The following is a 21,461-nucleotide window of genomic DNA, read 5'->3' on the forward strand; positions in this document are numbered from 1 at the left end:
GGGGGGGGGGGGGGGGAGGAAAGGAGGAAAGAAACAATTCAAAACAATAGCACCCAGTGCTAGGAATTCACCAGGCAATAACTATCTCCTTTTCTTAATCTCTTTAACCCTCCACCCAAGCACATTTGTGTTCCTGAGCTTTTAATTTCTTTACCATCTGTCCCAAGTTAGCATGGTATTTTGCTGTGGTGCAAGCTAAGTGACAGGGCACATTCAGGGAACTCTCTCATTCTGTGAAATCTCTAAGTGCCTGCTCCATTTTAAAAATAACCCACATCACTCATCTTACATTTTGAGAGTTCAAAAGGATGAAAAAAAGAAATCTCTTTCTATTCCTACATCTGCAACTGAGCAGTTGCATGTTTAGAGGAAGCCAGCAGCCAGCTCCTTTCCCTGTCTCAGTGTACCTACCTGTAATAAAGGTGATGATGAAAAATGTGCTGGGAGCAATTGAGAACAATCACTACTTAAAAGTTGGGTACTAGTAAATCTGAAATAATTTCAGCTTGATTAACTTTTTCTTTCAAATTGGCATATCCTAGGCTGCTACCTGGTTACAAGTATTTCTGAATACAACGGCCCTTGTTTGATGTGCTGCCATTTGGCAGCCCTGAGCAGACTTGACATGTTTTTGGTTTCACATTCCAAAGAGAAACCTAACTATTTAATCCCTGTGCTTTGTTTAAAATTTTCTTAGAGTATCAGATTAAAACTAATCTTATGCTTAAATAAATACTAAAGAAAGCTAAAAAGAAAGCCCAACTATGAGACAGACTACAGTAAACTCCTTGCAAAAAGTGACCTGTTTTCTCCTTGTTTCTTAAAGACTGGTAATGACTGTTACTCTACTTTTTTTAATTACAAGATTTCCTCTTTTGTATAACATTTTAGCATTTTCAAATCCAAATGTAAGGCTTGCAGATGTACTCAAATAGTAATATACATTTAAAAGAATTAAAAGTTAATTAAAAGTCAAAAAATACCTGAAAAAGTAAACCCCAGAATTTATATTCTGTATAGTGATTAACAGTGCAAGACAATTCAGTTTCAAGTGTTCAGTTTGAAGTACCTTTAAAGACCCAGATTGGGTAAATTTCTGCAGGACTCACAAGTTAACTGATAAGCAGTTTTGCAAGGATCTAAGTGTCTGGCAGCGGCATATGAAGGACTACAGGTAGATTATTTTGAACAGTGAACTCAAAAAAACAGGGAATCAAGCTCCTCCAAAATCTGAGGCAAGATAAAGCTTAAACCTTATTAACAGAAATCTGTAACATTTCAGGATAAAGCAAATATATAGAAACACAGCTTGCTGGCTTGCTCCCTCTTCTACAACTACTGTATCTCCCACCCTGTCTTGTCTGGGGCATGAGCCTCCAGGTTTGAACTTTCAGATTGCCAGGCTGATGAGCAAGTAGGGCTCTCTTTACAGAAGGAGAGGCAGCTTACTGTCACAAAGATGTAACAACAGATCTGGCCACTAGATACACGAAGTTTTATATTAGAATGAGAACTGCATGGAGCCTAAAGCTTCCCACTGTCAATGCCCAGTATGTGTAGAAATTAAAGAACCACCTTCTTTTCAGAAAACTTGCTAAGTGCCACCAATCTTAAATTGAACCAGAATAAACCGTTCAAGCTTGACAAATTACAAAACAGTTCATACCTCCCGTTCCAGATATGATTTAAGGGATTCTGTCTCATTTAACAGAGTAACGCTGCATTTGCCTCTAAAAAAGAGAAACACATTTTATGAAAAAACATCTTAAATGCTCATGCGATTCACAAGATGGTATTACTGCAGTTGTACAGAGAATTTAATCTTACATTGAACAATACCTGAACAATAATACCTTTTAGTTTTTTTAATAAAAAGCACTAGAACAAAATAGCCATTACCTAATGTGTGTGGCTGGCAGAGATTCCAGCTGTCGTGAGAGAAACAACTCACGATGTCGTAGCTGGTGCTTCTGTTTCTCTGGTAAATCAACCATTTCTGGATTTTCCATCTCTTCTTCCATTTCTCCTAGTTATAAAGAGACAACATTGACCATCAAGAACAGTGCAAGTACTGATTCGGAGTGAATCAGGATGAGGTGCTCCAAAACCTTTGCTAAACAATACACATTATTTAGATTAAATCTAACTTCATCTGAACCCTCACATTTCAGCCAACCGAACAATTAGATAATTATTAGAGAACCTTTAAATGATGGCTGTGAAGAACCGCATTTATTCACAACTGGCATCAAAGCATTCCAGGTACACACAGGTCACACTGGCTCACAAAACTGGAAGTCACACAAATCTGCTACCAACAGACAAGCTCTGAAGAGACCTGCTCTTGGAGACCATCACTGCACTGCCAGATTCATCAACAAGAAGCTGACATGTGATGTGTAAGGCAGTAAAAGCAAACTCTTTCCTCTTTGTCAGCCATCAGCTATCTTAGACCCTACTCCTCTTTCAGAATATTACACTGTCTGATCCCAACTTCAACTTTTGCAAGAAATGCCCACTGAAAAGGTTAGTTTATTTATTTAGTGTATGCTATTCTCTCCACCCCAATCACAGTCAATAGTTCACAGTCACAAGATTAACTGGAATGGAAGTGCCTGAGGCCAGTCTGGCACCCCACTCTCCCCTACCACACCACACAAACTGGACTGCAGTACTCCTGCATTTCAAAAACTGGCTTTATTCTGCAGTCAGGATCCACCATCTCTGGCTTCAAGCTATCCAATCTCCATCTAACCCGTTTTTAATTGAATGCCGAAGTAAATATATGAAATCACATCCACACTAATATACACCTGATCCAAACCACATCTCTAGGCACCTAGTTATTAATATGCTTTGTGTTCATCAGCAAGTACTCTGTCAATTATGCAAGATAAAGCTGTAAAAGGAACAATATTAAAAAAAAAGACGAAAAGCTTCACCATGATGAAGGACTGTGAAAGAAAACATCAGACTTTTCCCTTCTCTAAGAAATTAAGGCAGTTATTGCATTTTCCAAAACCATGAGAAAAGTTTCCCAGACTGAAACAGAATGAGCTGTAAAGTCTCATACATGAATTGTAAAACTCTCATTTTTATGGCAGCAGTACTCTCAAAGAGCAGACTTATGCCTGCAGCTTAATTCAACGGTTGTTGCCAAGAAACATTTCTAGTCAGAAACATATACAGGCACAGTTATTATTTATATACCCTTAAGATTACTTAACTGTAATCCTCATAGTTGTCCCAAAATAAAGCAAGCAGAGAGATCTCAATTTTATAAAACACTAAAATTGCATTTAGTTTTAAGTAGGCCACTATTATGCCAAAGGGGGTGACAAAAAAATATGTACCCTTCAGGCTCCCTGCAATTTATCACTGTTTTACTGTCCTGGAAAAAGACCCATGGTTTATATGCCCCTCAGGTAAACTGTCCAACAAGGAAGGAAAAAAAATAGTAGCATAATTAAACCAGACTACAACATACAATAGCTCTTATACCATATGAGCTGTTAAGCATACAGCAGTATGAACTTACATTTTAATATTTTCCTAGGAACTAGAACACCAAATTTACATTTGTGTCACAGTTTCATGGTTCTGCAATTTATTTACTGAAGTGGATTCTGTTTTAGTTGAAAATTAGTATTGTGGTTGCTGACCTACACTATAAATATACCAGCAGCAATTCACAAACAAGTCAGTAGTTCCAAGCTATCTTGCCTAAAAACCGAAGGATACACAAAAAGGCATTCATGCCTGCACTTACAACAGTTCTTGAAGAAAGAGTAGTGCACTGTGTAATGCAGGAAAAATAGTCTAAGGAGCAACCTCAATATCTTCAGTAAATTTAATAGCCTATATCTTTTAGAAATTATATATTTTTTTAAAAATACATCAACCACTATGTACCAATCAGATCTACAAACAAAGTGAAACCACCCAGCATAACCAAGCTAATCTTTGGGACTTCATTCCTTCACGTAGGCTCATCTTCCAACTAGTGTTTTATTTCTGGGTCTAGCTTTTGTAATAAAGTAAGAAAGGTGGGAAGCACACATTTTCTTCTTATGCCAGCTCCACTATGCACAGCCTTTCAAAATAAAGCACAATAAATACTACTTTTCTTTAAAAAAAGACAGACACTTCTACAGGTAACAGCTCCACACACACAAAGGTAAAAGTTATCGTAGTTCTCAAATACAGAGGTAGGAATATTCCAAGAAACAACAAACAAACAAATCTACACAAACACCTTCCCTCCTTTTTCACAGCCATGATTTAGTACTGAAGAGAATGAACCTGGTAAATGCACTTGGAATCAAGGAAAGGAGAGAATACAAGGCTGGATCCAGCACAGGAACCCCTTTGCCTTACTAAAGTCACACGAAAGTGTCTTTGACAAAACTGTAACTAATACCACCTCACCACCTCTGTGCAGACAGCAAGGGCTTAAGTCAGACTGTAAACCACAACAGGGGCTGGCCCAGCCTCAGGTTCCAGGACAAGCCTGTGTGACACATCTGTGTTTCACCCTCCTGTAATTCAAGCACTCAAGCTCTAAGTGAAACAGACTTCCCTCTCAAGAATGGTAACTCATGAGAAATACGGACCGAAGTCTCCAAAAAATACAACCGTATATATTAAATATATAAGAAATCTTTTCAGAAAGACATGCCCACATTTTTACAGTACTGCAGAATAAGTGGTTATGGGAATGCAGTAGGTGCAGTATATTGGGACTTCAATGCTCTCATAAAGCCTTACTTAAAAATTAATCTCTCTGCTTGACAGATGTGCTCATGCAGATTTAAAACTAAACATTTAGTCTTAATACAAACAGTAATATATCAGCTATGCAGAAGTAGCCAGTGAAATGCTTCAAGGAGTGTACTAGATTAAATATTATTTGATATTTGATGACAGTATCATTAATAGCACATTAACAAAGCTTGAAGACGACTTATATAGGGAACAAAAGACAGGCAGATTGGACACAAACAGCAAGACTCATGTGAAAGCTAACATATACTGGGAAAAATAATTAGAAAGAGTAAACTTTGAGTTGGCAGGAGAAACCCAAGAGGCAATAATTGTAATTTAAAATGACTGGGTGTATGAGATGCGAAATTAAACATCAATATTTGCTAGACGCTAGAAAGAACAGCAATTTGATATAGATCATACTGGGCTCTCTACAACATCAGAGGTAGAAAGCACCAGCCCTTTCTCTGGGTGTCATAGAAGCAGTTACATGGCACAATTTGGAAATGCACAAGGCAAACAAGATACAGAAATTAGGTTTAGAGAGCACACTAGGTTGTCCAGCCTGGGAGACAGTCTGTAGCAACAGAAGAATTAGTTAGCATGGTTATCACTACAAAAACACATAAAAAAAAAAAAAAAAAACCACAAAAAAAAAAAAAAACACAACACGGGGTCAAAACATCAGGAAACACAGTAAATCCAGTGCTAGTGACCTGCACAACAGTTACTCTGGTACCAAAGGAAGCTTAAATTCTTGGTGCTTTAACAGCTCAACGAAGGAAGGACATTACAGGAGTGTTGCATTTGAAGAAATGAACAATACAACACCACATTCCTTCACCCAGGTCCAGTTTCAAATGGTCTATATTAAACCTCAGCCTTATTAGTTTTCTCTCTACCAAAACCCAGATACTGATTTGTGGCTATAGAAAATACGGTGAAAGTTTTAATAAATCCTTATACCTTGACACTTCAGAAGGAGTTTGCCACATTATCAAGACGTCCCACTACAACCCCTTCCTAAAACTTGTGATCATATTTAGCAGCCATGGACACTATTACGGGTAGCACCAAGAGCAAGCACTATTTTGGACACTAGGCGTATCTGTCCTGACTGAACCACCCCCAGAGGAGAAAAAAAAAGTTTCCTCCTCTCAGTAACAACAGAGCCAAACTGTCATTAGTGGGTTAATGAATTTGACTCCTCTTAAATCTGCATGTGTGGTGGTATGAGAAAATGGAGGAAAAAGGGAAGAAAATGGAAGAAAAAAACCCCCAACCCTCATTTGTGAAGCTGTTGTCAAACTGCATTTAGACTGGGTTATCTAAATATAAAAGAATCCAAACTCGACAGACCCCCCACCCCCACCCCTACCTGTTTAGGCACACAGGTCTCATGCAACTCAGGGCCTGATTGAGCAATGACACCTCACTGCTGCAAGACATCTATTTTTAGAAGCTTTGGCATTTACAAAACCACTCTGGCACCCAAACACCAGCTGCTGAAATCTAACCATAAACCTGCCAAACCGGCCAGCACTAACTACTCAGTTCTTCAACCACTACCAACTACCTACTCATTGTTTTACAAGTCAGGATAAACACTTTTAATGAAGCTAAAACTGTGGTCATAAGACAGGTCACAAGTATCTGCAGATAGTTGGAGGTGGATCATTAGAAGGGAGGATAGGAGGTTGTGTTCCCTCTGTTAGAAATATTTACTTAATTATGTAAGAAACTATGTAAGACATTATATAAAAACTATATAGAGAGAAAATATATAGGCACAACATCCGACAGTAGCCTGAGGAGTAAAACTGTCTTTCTCGCTTCTCTTCCATCAAGTTCTGCCTGCAATGTTGTTTGCATACAATATCTAACTTAAACCACTACAAAGTCTCTGGGCAAGAACATTAAATAGACTCATACTGGTGAAGCAGGTTAATTTCAGAAACAGGTGGAGAAATTCCCTTGAATAATTTGCGAGGTGATTAAAGAGGCTTGTGAATAAAAAGTGCTAACAGTGTATGGAGGCCATTGTAAGGCTGAAGATTTATAGGACAGCCCAGACAAGCTTTATATCATGATAAAAATAGTAGGATCACAGATCAAATCCAAGAATCAGGTTGCATACATCAGGTACTAATTTACAGTCACCAACTACAGAATAAGGTGCTTACAAATCATTTCTCTTTATAAAGAGTTATGAAAAAGACAATATATCTCAGACTTGTCTGTTTCAGATATCTGATGGATTATACAAGCTAAAGTATAAGCGGTTTTTAATTTTCTTTTAAACTTTGCAACATTCATTCCACAATCACATCTTTTTTCTTCCTTTATTGGAAGAGAAAAAAATATTACAAAAGTATACATATACTTTTTTCCATTCACATTCTGGCCATATCTTCCCATTACTTGGTTCTCTGACTGCACTGATCTCAACAGTAGGTCTAAAATAAAGGCATCTTAAAAAGACGACTGTGTGAATCCAGAAATGTCTGCAGTCAGAAAGCTCCATTAATCAGCTGAACAAAGGCAGTTAAAAGATCAGCGATGCAGATACGTACATCTACTGCAAATGCATCAAAATGAGGCAACAGGAGACTTTATGGAAATGAACTGAAAGTCAGTGACAGTGTTGGGTATCTGTGCTAGAATCTTAAAATCCACAAAATTTAATTTCAGCAGGATGTAGATTTTTTTTTTCCCAGAGTAAAGAACTAATGGCTGTCCAAAAGCTTAATTTTACTCTCTTCTCCATCCTTAAGAAGAGAGGCCACACAACAGCGTATCTATCTAAATAAATGGAAGTAATTTAGTAGCAATTTTATTCTGCACCAGAAAGAAACATACTGAAAAAAATTTTAGTTACAAATGAAATGTACACTAAGTGATAGCATCAGTTGTCTCTGGTGGCTCTATTAATAGGATTGTGGTATAGAAGAATTTTCCTGTCTTCCAAACACAAATGAGTATGAACAACGAATTATTCGTTTTCATTAAAAAAACAACTTAAATTTCTTATCATGGAAAGAAATCAGTCTTTGCAAGTTCAAAGAGCATTTATACAGGTTCAAATGTTTTTCATTTTCAGCCTCAGACATGTGTTTCTTTGGATCATTCCTACCTGCTCACTTTACTAAATCTAGTGAAGTGAGATACAGATGAAGTAATCAATCAATAGTCATGTTGTTTATGGTGAAGTTCCTATTAAGCTTCAGTATTCTCAGATAAAATGAATACTGCTGCACTGAAGAGATACCAAAAAAGCCTTGCCTGCTACCCCAATTCTGCAACACAGGCAAAATTCATCTCAATGGTAATGGGTGCAATGGAGGGACTTATTCGGACTAGAATCTACAACAGAAAATACTCCAATTTATCAATAAGGGGCTAGTTTTGCTGTGTGTTTTGCCCAGTGGTTCTACAGCACTGAGAGAACACAACAAGACATTACATCCATTGTTAAAGCAGAGTATCTGATTTAATCAATCCCCATGCAGCACAACTATGTAGATGTGTATTACATATACATCACAGTCTATTCATACACACACCAAGAAGCACATTAAAAGACAATGATGCTTGGAAGCTAAATCATAACTTTGACATGATCAGACAGATCTGATTGCTGCTTCTTCATTTATGTATGTGCCTTGAATTACAAGGATTGATACTGCTGTCCATGGTTTTTCCTCAATTTTAATCAATCTGAACAGCTACATCTCACATACTCCATTGTTTACAAGTAAAAACAGTTTAGTAACTCTACCTGCTTGTCTCTTTTTCCCTTTCAACATATCTGTTTTGTTAGTACTGTGTCCATCACCTTGCAAGGATGGGACAAGAGGGATGTTGAACTGGCAAAGGAAGGTGCAATGAACCTAAATCTAATCTTCACTGGCAACAAGAATGGAGTCAAAAAGGCTGGAAGCAACTCAGGTAAGATGTCCAACTTCACATAATATGTTGCACTATTTCTCCCCCAGAGATGGATGCCCCCCTTGAGAGCCAGCTAGTGCACCATGTTGACACCTCCTTTGGAGTTTAGATGCACAGATCTACAATTATTTGTCTCCTATTTTGTGTGTTGGTTTGGGCTTTTTTAATCCATCTGGGTATTTCTGCAGTATCCAGCCTTATAAATTTATATAGGCAAGCATCTAATCTATACTGACACATAACTGGTTTTTGTATACACTTTTTAGTATTTTAAAACTGTTTCTATAATTGAGGGAGAATTGTAAAACAAAATTTTTGTTTAGAAATAAACTTCCAGCTCTACTCTGATAGCTGTCTCACATGCCTCTGATCTCCTTGGTAAAGGAGTAAATGCCAACGTAAGACAACATTCTGTAAAGTAATAAAAAAAAAATATCAAGAAATTAATTACACAATGCATACATGCAAGGGAGGCAGACATAAGGTAGCATGAACAATCCCCTGATTTTTATGATAGTTTAGTTTCATGCTTTTTTTAAAAAACAGAAAGTAACTACAGTACTCAAAGTTTCCTCCGAGCTTAGGCATTTTTTTCCTAACAAAAAGACTTGAAATATTCAAAATAGCAATAGTATGACCTAATGCAGTGCTTTTGAAGTGTATTTACTGAGCATGTTCAGATGAAAGCTATTAATATTGAAATTTAATGAGAATTCCTCTTAGCCAAGTTTCCATCTGGCCATGCTTTAAGTTGGTTTCCTATGATCAGTCTATTTGATTTACTCATAAAGAAAGTTTGAGGGTTTGCATTTTTTTTTACTCTACTAACCAAACCAAATAATTCGTGAGAAGTAATACATGAGATGGGGAGAATGCTTCCTCTCACTCCAAAAATGAAGAAATTCACTTCTGTGGGGCAAATAAGATGTCTTAAGTCCTGTGCCTACCATAATCAAGCCATACACCAAGTTAAGTTTTAAAAGGTTTAAGGGAAACTGCATATAAAAGTTCTATTCAAGTTTGGCCGTTTTTTACAGAAGCAATCTGAACACAAACAAGCTTACTTGCGTGTTTGTCTGCCAATACAATAAGTGTACTCGATATGTCTCTTCTTCTGTAGAAACATACCACCTTTGCTTCCACATTTCCATTGGCAGTCTGAAACAGAAAAAAAATTTTAAATGAGCACAAATAAAGAACTGATCTGCATACACAGAACTAGGAACTTCAAAAGTAATTTGGTATTTTGCGCAAGAGCTACATAGCATCGCCTTTTAGCAGCCTCCAGCTGCACACACATTATCTAACACACAAACTCTGGTGTGATCAGTTCCAGGGTAGGGAAACTTTGGCCCTTCCCTCCCAATTGTTTCGGCAGGATCACCATCTTTAGCAGTTACAGATGTTTCAGATAATGAGAAGAAACATCTACCTGCATCTACAACATATTAACAAGCCACTGATACTTTTCAAGTGATGCCTACATTAAGTAAAATTCAAAAGCATCTTTAAAATCCTAATAAAAATAACTGTGAAATATAACAACAGAGTTCAGGTTTAGGCTGTTCTCCAAACTCTGTAGGACAGCAGGAAAGCAAGAAAGAACCCAGGCATTATTACTTTCACAAAAGAAATCATGTAAGATTTTCTTTCTTTGACAGCACTGCTGAGCTGAACAATGGCCTCCACCAAAAAGTCATTCCAAAAGGAGAACCAAGTGAGGTGCACCAGAAAATAAACTCTACACCAGTGACAAGATACCACAAAAAAAAAAAAAGAAAAGAAAATCAGAATTTTTGAAAGGTTTGGAATTTTTTTTCTTAGTACTCTTATAATGAAAGAGGTGATCAATCACTTATAAGATGGCACCTGCCAAATTGTGAAACTGCCTTTATACAAACTCTAGGGAAAATACACACACTGGTTTGTAACAGCCCCAGCCAATCTACTGACTCTAAAATAAATAAATAATGAAAATGTAAATTAAAATAATTGTAGCTAGAATTGTAGACTACTGAAGTGAAACTATGATGATGGCACACAGTTTAAGAAACTAGAAGATTAAGATACAAATTGCCCTCTGGGAAGCCTCCAAAAAAGGCAGTGCACCAGCAATCTGTCCACAAGAAAACAGAATTAAAACTGGTATACATGCTTGTTGCTAAGATGTGAATGTGGGAAGTTTCATCTTTTATAACACCAATTTTCTTAGCGCAAAGAAAAAAAAAAAATCAGACAATACATACATGCACAAGTATTTCCCCTTGCAGTCTACCATTTTTTGGTACAGAGCCTGCAGGATTTCTATCCTTTTCTGTTAAGTAATTCAGAATTTTTAAATTTTGAGGACTAAAATACAAAGACAGGAGCCATCTTGTTAGAACACTGCTACAGTGTAGAATTAACTATTTCACTTAATTGACCAGGCTTCACTTAGACTCAGGGAAAAAAGGCAACACAAGATACATGATTAATTTCAACCTGAAAAACCCATTTCAAAGAGTAGGTCAGAGAAATTATAGCTCAAGCAAGAGTTGCAGCAAGATGAGAGCCAGGCTGCAAGTTCATTTTTCAAAGAGGGGAAGAATGAAGAGGGAAAAGAAGTGAGAACACCACTTTCCTAGAAAGTTGATTAACAAATCTGCACCCTATAGCTGATGGAATACAGCTATTGATACCTGATGGCTATGGATCTACTGGGAATATTTTAAGAATTTGCCCTTGTTTCATTCATGGAAGAGAGGCAAAGTATTTCCGCAAAAGACGTCCACCACAAAGGGGTTACAAGAATGTCCTAGCCTTCAGATTCTTTATTTGACATTATCTTTTCTCTTCCAAGTAACTGTTTTAGAAAGGCATGTTTTTCCATCACTGGTGGCTGAAGAAAGAGATCTAATTTTAGTCAGTTAATTTAAATTCAAATCCAAACCAGCAATGTTACATTCCTTCTGTATGGGCTGCAATGGACATGCTGGTATTAAACCTGAGTAAGTGGCACAGCTAATGGCTTCAGAACAGTCCTTCCTCCTCAACTAGATAAAATTTCAGCATCGAGGGCATCAGTTGGCTTCCCACATACCAGCTAGCATGCTTCCCTTTTAGATCCAATGAAGGGGAAATTTGGCAGATGAAATAATACACTGGCCCAGAAGACAACCAGCAAATACAAAGTCTGAGGAAGCAGATAATAGTTCCAAACCTTCCTGTTGAGCAAGAGTCTTCCCCACCCCCCACCCCCCGAAAGATCAAATTACAAAGCTCTCCATCCTCTAGGCAAACTGTTTTATTATCTTCATATCACATGATGCTGGCACGGAATTGAAGAACTGCAGAAGTATCCTACCCTACAGGTGTGCATCATCACCTTGAGAATGACCTACCCCTGTCCCTCAGTCCTTTCATGCTAAAGGAGAACAATCTAGCTGGTCTGAAAGCATTCCAGAAAATTATCAGAACAAAAGTATTTTTAAGCTTCTAATGACGAGAGTACTGCTAAAGAATTGCTTTGATTTTAATCAAATCAAACAGTTCATAAATTCAATTAACTTCAAAGACTTGATGGAAGAAATTGTTTACCTTATTGAGCTCTTCTATTCTTCGTATCAAATATGGGTTACTTGAAGAATTTTCGAAGTAGACATAATCTGACAAAAAGAAAAAAAAAACTTTAAAATATGCTAAACTGCTAGAAATCGAATCAAAACCTCACATGTATACCTGTTAGACACACCATATCAAATTAATTTCTTGGCACAAGTGGTATTCCAAATGTTCCTGCTAAATCCGGAATTTTAAGCAAGGAAATACGAAATCAGTGCCAGTATAAGGAACATACATGAGTGCAGTCTAAAGGCAATGAACTCACTGTTGGGGGAAAAAAAAAATAAAATGGAGCTCTACTGTCAGTCTGGAAACCAAAGCACATGATCTTCCTTCTCTCTCTGATCAGATTATTTCCACGTTGATCACACTGTTGTCTTTACTCGCTGCTTCTTAGCAAAATCTAGCCACTTCTCACCAGCAATATACAATCTTTCCTCTTTCCCACTAGCTCAGCTTACATGTATTGCCCATTTACTTAGAACACAAATGGTTTCAGTCTCTCTCTTTCTCTACTCCCTGGTCTTTTACACCTATATTAACTTAGAATACCCTCAAAAAACTCCATATAGTAAGCTAAACAGGTCAGTAATGTTCATTTTCAAGCAGGGTAAGTAACTTACAGGAAGAAAATTAGTTCTTTACCCAAAGTAGTGCCTTCAAAAAAAACCAAAAAAATCAGAGAAACATGAAGGAGTGCCATATAAATTATTTCGTATCACTGAGCTCCAAGTTTAACCACTCGTTTTTACAGGTAAGGAAACAGAAGCTAAAGAGTCCTAAACGGATTTGGCCTTTATCTCCCAATACCCAGAAGCCAAACCCTAAGTTTTAAGTAAGGCAAAAAGAGGGCTGAATTCACCATCCTCTGCAGCCACACACCCTCAGGTGCTGACCTTTCATGCAGATCTAACAAAGATTCTTTCCAAGACTATCTACCAAATTTAAAAGGATTTCCCAGCTCATTTGTGTTTGGAGCAAAACACCCGTAGCCCCTGGGCACGACTCAGGTAATCTTCTGCAGCGAAAACATTAGCATGATGTTCCAGCGATGAATGAGCATTTAACGGTGGTAGCCTTTTGTAAAGAGACACAACGGCTAAAGCTGTTGGCCTCAATCTCCCTGAAATGCGTGTTAAAGACAGTGGGCATCAGTGATACTCCTCCCCAGCCCAGAGGAAGACACCCCCCCCCAAGGGCCTCTGCTCCTGAAAAGCTGCACCATGAGAGTTAACAATTCCCTTCTTATCGCCAGGGTGGCCAGGGACACGTAAGAGCATTCACCCACCACATTCTACAGCAGCCCTTCCAATTCCCCGCGGAACAACTACTCAAACTCCAGATGCCGGTATTTTCTGACTGCTGCTGATACGAGGCAATGATCACCTGCTTTGCAACTTACTTATAGCATTTATAATGATTTCTGAATATTGCTTAATAATCCCTGCCTGAGCCAGATCCCATCATCCGCAGGTCTCCCCAGAGTTAACAGCCCAAGCTACCTTCCACGAGAGACCCAAGCGCAGAGCAGTGACCGCTGGGACCTGCAGCTTCCACTCCCTGCAAACGACTCAAGTGCCCTCCTGACCCTTCAACAGGGCTGCCTTAGGACAGCGGTCCCAAGCCAAGAATCTCAGGGGTTAAAAACTGTCACTTTTGAGACTGTAAAAATCGGTTTCCAAGCTCATCTTTCAAAAAAATGCGTCGTATGTCATAAGTTGCAAAGACACCTTGACAATGAAGTCTCAGCCTGGTCTTGGCTGAAGGGATGAGTGACTGTGTTGCAATGCCAATACTCAAACAGTGTGCATCTTGGGTTCCCTAACCATGCAGTGTAACCACAGCTAATAAAGTGTAGAAATACATCAATTTTTTTTTATGTTTCCGTGCATTCTGTGCTCCAGACCTCTCAAACTGATCACCAGCTATCTTCACACACACTAACACACATGCATCCGAGCGACTCCAAAACTTTCTTCCCAACTGCAAGAGTCGATTTCTCTTAAACATCACTTTCTATGGATTTTTGCCTGGAGAATGATCTCATCTAAAGAACTCTGATTAGACATCTGCATTGTAGAAGAACAAAGTTCTCAGAAATGGTTAAACACCCAGGTAACCGGATTCTAAACTTCCACTCCCAAGCACCCAAACTGTGTGGCACACCAAACGGGAAACAACAGGCTCAACATTACTATGACCAACTCTACCAGAAGTCACAAAACCAAACAGATATTTGGCAGCTTCAGCAATAACAACTGCTGACTGAAACAACAATGACAAGCATTAAGCAATTTACAGATCAGCAGAGTAAAGAGAAATCTCTCCCATGCAGAGATTTCTCTTTACTCTGAAGAGTAAAACCACAGCACACTACTCATGTCCTATAAAGGCACTGCGGTAGAGGATATGGACACTTCGAGGTGCCTCCAAGATCACCTGCCACATCTCACTCACCTCAAGGCTCCATCACACCTGGAGAAAGTTCAAGTTCTTTCCCCCACCCCTCTTGCTATTCCCAAGACAACCACCTACTCTTCACTTCAGGTACTTTGGCTGGCACTGATGCAAAAATCTTACATTTGTGAATACTGTGACTGAAAATGAAAACTAAAGGAAATGTCAATCTCTGTCTTCAAAATATAACCTTGTCTCTACAAGTTTCAGGTGACTGCTACAAATGTTCATAGTTCACATCATTTTTTCTAACGGCTTTTTTGTGTTTATCTGCATATATTCCCACAGACACGTTTTCAACCTCAAGTGAACATTTACTCAATTTTTTATGTAACTATAGTTTATTGATTGTAAAATCTGGTGTGGATTTAAAGGAAGTTTAATCACAGATGAACGGTTTACCAAAGAATAGTCCATGGTGGTATCCAACAGTTTTGATTAATAAACTCCCCGAAACATTGTTTTACTCAGCAGCAACAAGCTCCCCAAAACCACTCTCTGCGATCAGCAACTGCAAACACACCCCCACAGCACAGCCAACTGCATGCTGCTGGCTGGAAGGTAGAACCTCAACTGTCCCATGGGATGCTACAAGAGCTGACACAGCATACAGATACATACTTAGATCAGTGCTAATGACTTCATCGAGTCACCAATGCACAGCCCAGTACATCTCATCCATGTTTTAGACTAATCCCACAACTATGTTAGGCATTTCACCAGTAGCTATGCAACTAATGGAGACCTATTTCCCATCTCAAATTACCTGGAAAAGGGTTTCTTCCTCTCTGCAATAATGCAGAGTGCACAGCAAATCAGTAACACAGAATGTAAACAAATCAGAGGTAATTTGCATTTTTCATAGAGATTTAAATGCTTTAACTAAAATTAAAATGCTGTCCTGCACAGAGAAACACTCGAGTTGCTATTCTGCACATACAACAAAGAAATTTAAGTTCAACAAACCAGTCTCCAAACCAATGCTTTAGCAGGTGAGAGCACTCCTAAAATTCTTCCACAAACAACAAAACCCCTGGAGGCTGGTTTCCTGCAGTGGGTTTAGAGGAGGTACAGCACCATGATCCATTGACCCCTATGCTCCAAAGTGCCTCCTCTCCCCTTGAGCAGCACTTCCCCTTCACCTCCAGCTTCCTCCACGTCATGGAAGTGCATCCTTTTCATATTGCCTACGCAACTAATGCCATTCCCAGTTTGCTTTCAGGACAGTAGCTACAACTGCACATCACATAGCAGAAACCCTCTATAAGCCCCCAACAATCCATTTGTCAATGGGAGACATCCTGTATATGCACAACTGCCAGAGTCTCTGTGCCCTGGGCTGATAGGATGGGGAAGAGACAAAATTAACAAACCTCTGAACAACAGGAAGACAGGCATCTCAGCTCCTACCGCAGAACAGGAAGGAAAGAGTACGCTTACACTAAAACAAAAAATAAGGCCTAGGGACAGAAAAGTAGAGCCCTATAGCAAGCAAAAGTCATCAGACCCTTCAAACACAACAGACTGTCGACCCTTGCTAATTTATTGGCTTTCCTACTTAGACAATTGAAGAAAAGGACTAGCATGGCAGGCATGTCTCCTTACAAACAGCAACCACCATAAAACGCATGAGGCTCACCCCTTCCCACCCAACCACCTGAACAAAGGTTCGAGGCTCAATCCCATACCTTCACAACAGCTTGCAGTTTACACAATCTCTAAATTAATCAGCCATGCATCCACATCATGATTGTAATTAACAGCATCAGTCATGCACATTTCAGAATTATCTGTGATCAGGCTAAAGCAACGACTGAGGATTGTGGCAGTATCACAAGACAGTAAAGACCATCACATTTATCACCACCTTCTGACTCAAACTCAAGATGTATTTCTTCCTCTTGCCTATGTTGTTATAGAACAGAAATACCCACATATATAAATCGCCCCCAAAAGTCTTCATATCCCATAACATTTTTTTTCTGAAGAATCTGCACAGTTTACCAGAAAACAGTGCTGTATTACACAGGTACTCAACTGCCAGAACACACAGACACAAGCATACTTGCAGCAGTACAGCAGCTGAAACTAGAATGACAGCTTACAGACCACAGAAGATGGAAATTTTCCACAAAGGCAGTAAAAGAATTGTTCTCAATTAGCAATAAACATAACAGACTTTCTTTTTGCTCTCATATGCTTTTAAGGCATTATTGCAAAATAGCTTCCCCCTCTGCCCTCTTTATGTCAGCTGTTAAGTCCACATGGGTTCATGGAAAAGAAAATCAGGAGAGGGTACCACAAAAGAACACACACTGTCTAAAGGTCATATATAAGATTAGACATGTCTGAGCTACCTAATAACCTTATGGGCTTTTGAGTGATAGAGTTGCAAAAATGCCCAAAAGTATTTTTATCCTTCCCAATTTACATTTGCCTTTCAAGCTACAAGCACTTTCTGAGGACTGACCTCACTGAATACTCCCTACCTTACCTCCAGAAAGTCTTACACACTGTGTACTGCATTAGCCTCAGATGTACTCAGGACATGAGGGAAGCTGGAGCCTTCCTCTTTCCACTCACTACCACTGTTGGGTACAACGTGCATTTCCAGTTGTGATAGATGCAAGTATTTCCCCTGTCCAATCCACAAAGCTGCTGCCCTGAATTAAAGATGAGCATCAAGAGAGTGCATAAACTTATGATGACCTGCTTACTTTTTGATTTCTCTTATGGAAAGTCACACTCTGGGTTTCCAATTCAACTTTGGGCCAGTTTCTTTCAGTAAGCTCGTTTTCAAACTACTCAGCTGCCTGGTCCTGAAACTGTCAATCACTTAACATTTTGGATAATACAGTCCCTTCTGGTCTACATTCTTGTGAAAGAGGAGGCTGGAGAGGCTACACTGATTTCAGCCTACAAGTCAAACAATCTCGCCTGACAGAGCCCAGGTCCCACTGCCTCTGGCTGTTCAAAAAACAGCAATACTCACAGCAGCTGTCACCTGATGAAATGCTTAGTTACAGTACAGATAGAGTTTCAGCAGAGAAAGCCTTAAGAGCACAGTATTTGCATCACCAAAAATGCAGAACTGAAACAGTTTTCTGTTAAAAGACTGAAGAGGTCCAATACACCTAGCAGTATACACCAACCAGGTATTTACAATTAACATCTTTCTTAGATCAACAAAGGTATTAGACAGTCTGTCAGCACAAGTTCAGTAAGTATCTACTGGACGGCAGTATTTGTGGCTACTGCAAGCACAAGATATGTGCTGCCTCATCCTCAGGTTGCTGCAGTATGGGCAACACCACTAGTATCGCTCACCTCCTTAACAAAGGAGTAGAAATGGAACAAACCAAGCACACAAGCATCTGAAATACCTATAGCCATCTAGCGAGGGACATGCAAAAGGAAGCACCATCTTCTGCGGAAATCTTCACCCATACACTTAACAGCAAACCATCACTATTATTTAGTAAGGGCAGGATGAGGCACCCCAGTTAAATTGAGCTAGCTTTGGTCTTCTGAGCAATGTGACCAAGTCAAAACGCTCATGAGGATAGAGATTAAAAAAAATAACCCTCGACTGAGATCTTTAACTGAGACACATGTCTCAAAAGAGACCATGCTCATGAGAAAAATCCACAGCTCACACAGCATGCTCCTGAGATTAGCTGTCTGCTCTCAATAAAAAGACTTAGCCTCAACAAAACAGGGAAAAATGACCTAAGCAACAAGTTCTCATTGCTGAAGCAGAAAGTCTGGTTTTCACCAACGGATCAAGATTAACACACCACTGCACCACTTCCTTAAGCCCCAAACCTGCAGTAAACTTCCTGGATATAAATTTGCAATGACAGCCCAAGTCAGTGCATGCACACCCATCCAAAATAGCGACTACACAGTGAACACAGTCCCAAGTCAGGTAAACACAGACAAGGCTTCCTTCAGCAATGAAGGCTGCCATCCTAAACAGCTACCGGTCACAGGACCCAGCAGACTCTGGCAGTCGGTCAAATGTTTTTAGGTCACAGTCAGGTCTACAGACATTGCAACCTTCATTCAAGGAGGGTGGGATGGCTCCAGGCACAAGCTGAGTGATCCACAGAAAACACTCTTAAAGGAACTGCTGCAGCCCTACCCTTCCCTTTATGATTTCCTACTTCAGCCTGGCAATTAATAGTCTTCACTTGGGAGTTTCTACAGCATGACTCCTCTGCTAGCTCCCATAGCGCTCCAGGTTCAGTAGATGTTGAGTGGCATACACAGGGAGCTACATGAGCATACTCCCTCCAAAAATAGCAGCTATGTCTAATTAATTACACACTGAAATTATATGTATAGAAAATCTCAATTTACAATGCTGTTTTGTAATCATGTAAAATGAATGTTTGTTTCCCCTACAAGACCAGCCCTTACAATGGGGAGTTGATTTTACCCTCCTGGAGGGCATGCAGACAGTGTAGTGTAACAAGGGTGCCTGTACAATCCTGAGCCTACAGGGATGTACTGGGAAGAAAACATCCTAGGTATTAAAACACAAATACATCATCATCACACCCATGTGCCAATCACTTTAGTAGTGAGCAAGCATTCAACCTCTCCAGATTCTACCAGCTCATATAATAATACTGTAAAACTCAAAAGAAAGAATAAACTTATAGGTGTTCATATACAAGGATATGCAATATGTTCAGCTCAACTTCCCCTTTCCACCCTTCTCCAAGAAAAACAACATGATTTGAAAGAACCCTGGAGCTATAAAGTGAAGAGCCGGGATACGTGCAAGGAAAGGACAACTCAGTTTCATTTAATAAACTAAAGCCTCTGTAACGACAATCAAATTCCAAGCATGCATCTACACACATATGCATGCAAAAGCACCGCTCAAGACTGCTTTGTACTAAAGGAAGTTCAGCCTCACATATTCAAAACGCATGGCAGAAGTCCATGTTCTCAGTTTCATACCAGCATCTACTCTTATTTTCAATAACAAAACATAGAACAAGATGCCATTCTGGTCCCCAGCAGTGATAAGGAAAAAAAAAAAAAAGTGACAAATTCATAAATACACAAGTGAGAGAAACCCATGTACTTTTTGCCAAGTCCTCATGAAACACACACCTGTATGAAAGTAGGTAGCAGCTGATAATCAGTGCAAGTATCAACACCTTATTTTATCATACTTTAATACCACACTTTAATTGAGAGTCAGCATGCTTGTAAGAAACAGGTAGTTGATTTTCTTGAGTTTGTTAATTCATCTCTTTCTAATGCCTAAACTCTTATTTCTAAAGGTGTGTTGCCCTGGAAAATGTGATCAAAGCCACGAACATAAAGAAGGAGGAATAGTTCTTATCTCCTCACCTTAAAAATTCCCAAACTGTAAAACGCTCAGGAAACAAGGATTATCTACACATTCATATGGCAAACAAAATGTTCACATCACATTTTCTTCCAAATGTGCAGAACTTGTATCTAGAAAGGGACAGCCAAAATAACTTGGCTGTTTTGAGACAAAACCTACATATCAGTTTCTCTGACTTGCCTCCAAAAATCCAGGTTCAATATTCCCCAAACCATTACCCTAAAGTAGAAGCTGTTCATGGCAAGGTACCTGTAACAGGACTACAAATTATGTACAGACCTATAAAAAAAGGTGACACAAGTTTTTATCAGTGCAAGCTCATGTAGGAAGAGATACTTCAAAAAAACTACCCAAATAAACCACGAGTTAAAATTCTGAAGGACCTGTAATGGTTACAAACAAAAACTCATAATCTACCACACAGAACTCTACTTCAGCTAAGAAATACTCTACCTTTTTGGAACAAAAAAACCCCTAAGTTAATGACATGCAACTTGCTTGGACAAACTGACAGTTGTTTGATCCAGTTTAAACTGCAACATTAAGGGATTTGGAACTTCCCAAAGGTCTTCTGCTCTTTGTTTTCTATCCTGTCAAAGGGAGGAAGAAAAATTCCCAACTACCTTATACAATTTTTTTGCCTGATTCTTAGTGTGAAACAAGGTTTATGCAATGCCATTATCCATGCATTAGTTCTTCCCTATTAACTCCTGAACCCTTCGTTTGATTTAAAACATTTCACAGAGGGACAGAAGTCTCTAAGATAATTAAGTTCTGATCGCTGTTCCCTATCTTAAAAACATAGATACTAAAACTACAAGAGAAAGTGAGAAAGATAGGACTGACAATTAGAGATATTAAATGGTTCTCATTTCAGAAACAATTAATAACTAGATTTTAAAGCAAATCACTGGAGATTCCACAGTGTTTGGTAGAATTATCGGAAGCTTTCCTACACCCCTCCCAACACCTCTATTGTCAGTACTGTTCAAGTTAGGTCCCAGGCTCAATTGACTTTCGATCTGATTCATTATGACCTAGTGTCTTCCCAAATGCTTACCCTCTCTGCTGGGGAAGAAGGCAGGTATTCTGCCTAGTAGCGACAATCTAGACTCGAGATCTCAGTTCTGGATGAGGCACAGTTCCTACATATGATACCTTTCCCAGTAGAAGTGCAAAATTACAAAGGACTGGGAGCAGAAGAAGGAGAAGAACCACCTCATGGCAATTTTAGATAAAGTCATTGTTCTTATTTCTGTTCCTCACAGCACTGTTGGCTGTTTTCAGTTGCAGATCTGTGGAAAAACCCAAAGGACAGCAC

The 21,461-nt window shown here is 39.1% G+C and overlaps 1 protein-coding gene across 3 annotated transcripts in view; it reads right to left on the reverse strand.

Annotated features, from left to right (window-relative positions):
• MTA1 (metastasis associated 1) overlaps positions 1-21,461 on the reverse strand; it is an 83,707-nt gene that overhangs the window by 54,486 nt on the left and 7,760 nt on the right. For all 3 annotated transcript variants that reach the window (XM_026853744.1, XM_026853742.1, XM_026853745.1), the window contains exons 2-5: positions 12,289-12,356; positions 9,777-9,870; positions 1,900-2,026; positions 1,667-1,730 (exon numbers count right to left, since the gene is read on the reverse strand). In XM_026853744.1, coding sequence (XP_026709545.1) covers positions 1,667-1,730; positions 1,900-2,026; positions 9,777-9,870; positions 12,289-12,356 — 353 coding nt within the window. The remainder of the gene's footprint in view (positions 1-1,666; positions 1,731-1,899; positions 2,027-9,776; positions 9,871-12,288; positions 12,357-21,461) is intronic.

This window comes from Athene cunicularia (genome assembly GCF_003259725.1).
Source record: "Athene cunicularia isolate RWA chromosome 8 unlocalized genomic scaffold, athCun1 chr8_part1, whole genome shotgun sequence".
Lineage (NCBI taxonomy): Eukaryota > Metazoa > Chordata > Aves > Strigiformes > Strigidae > Athene > Athene cunicularia.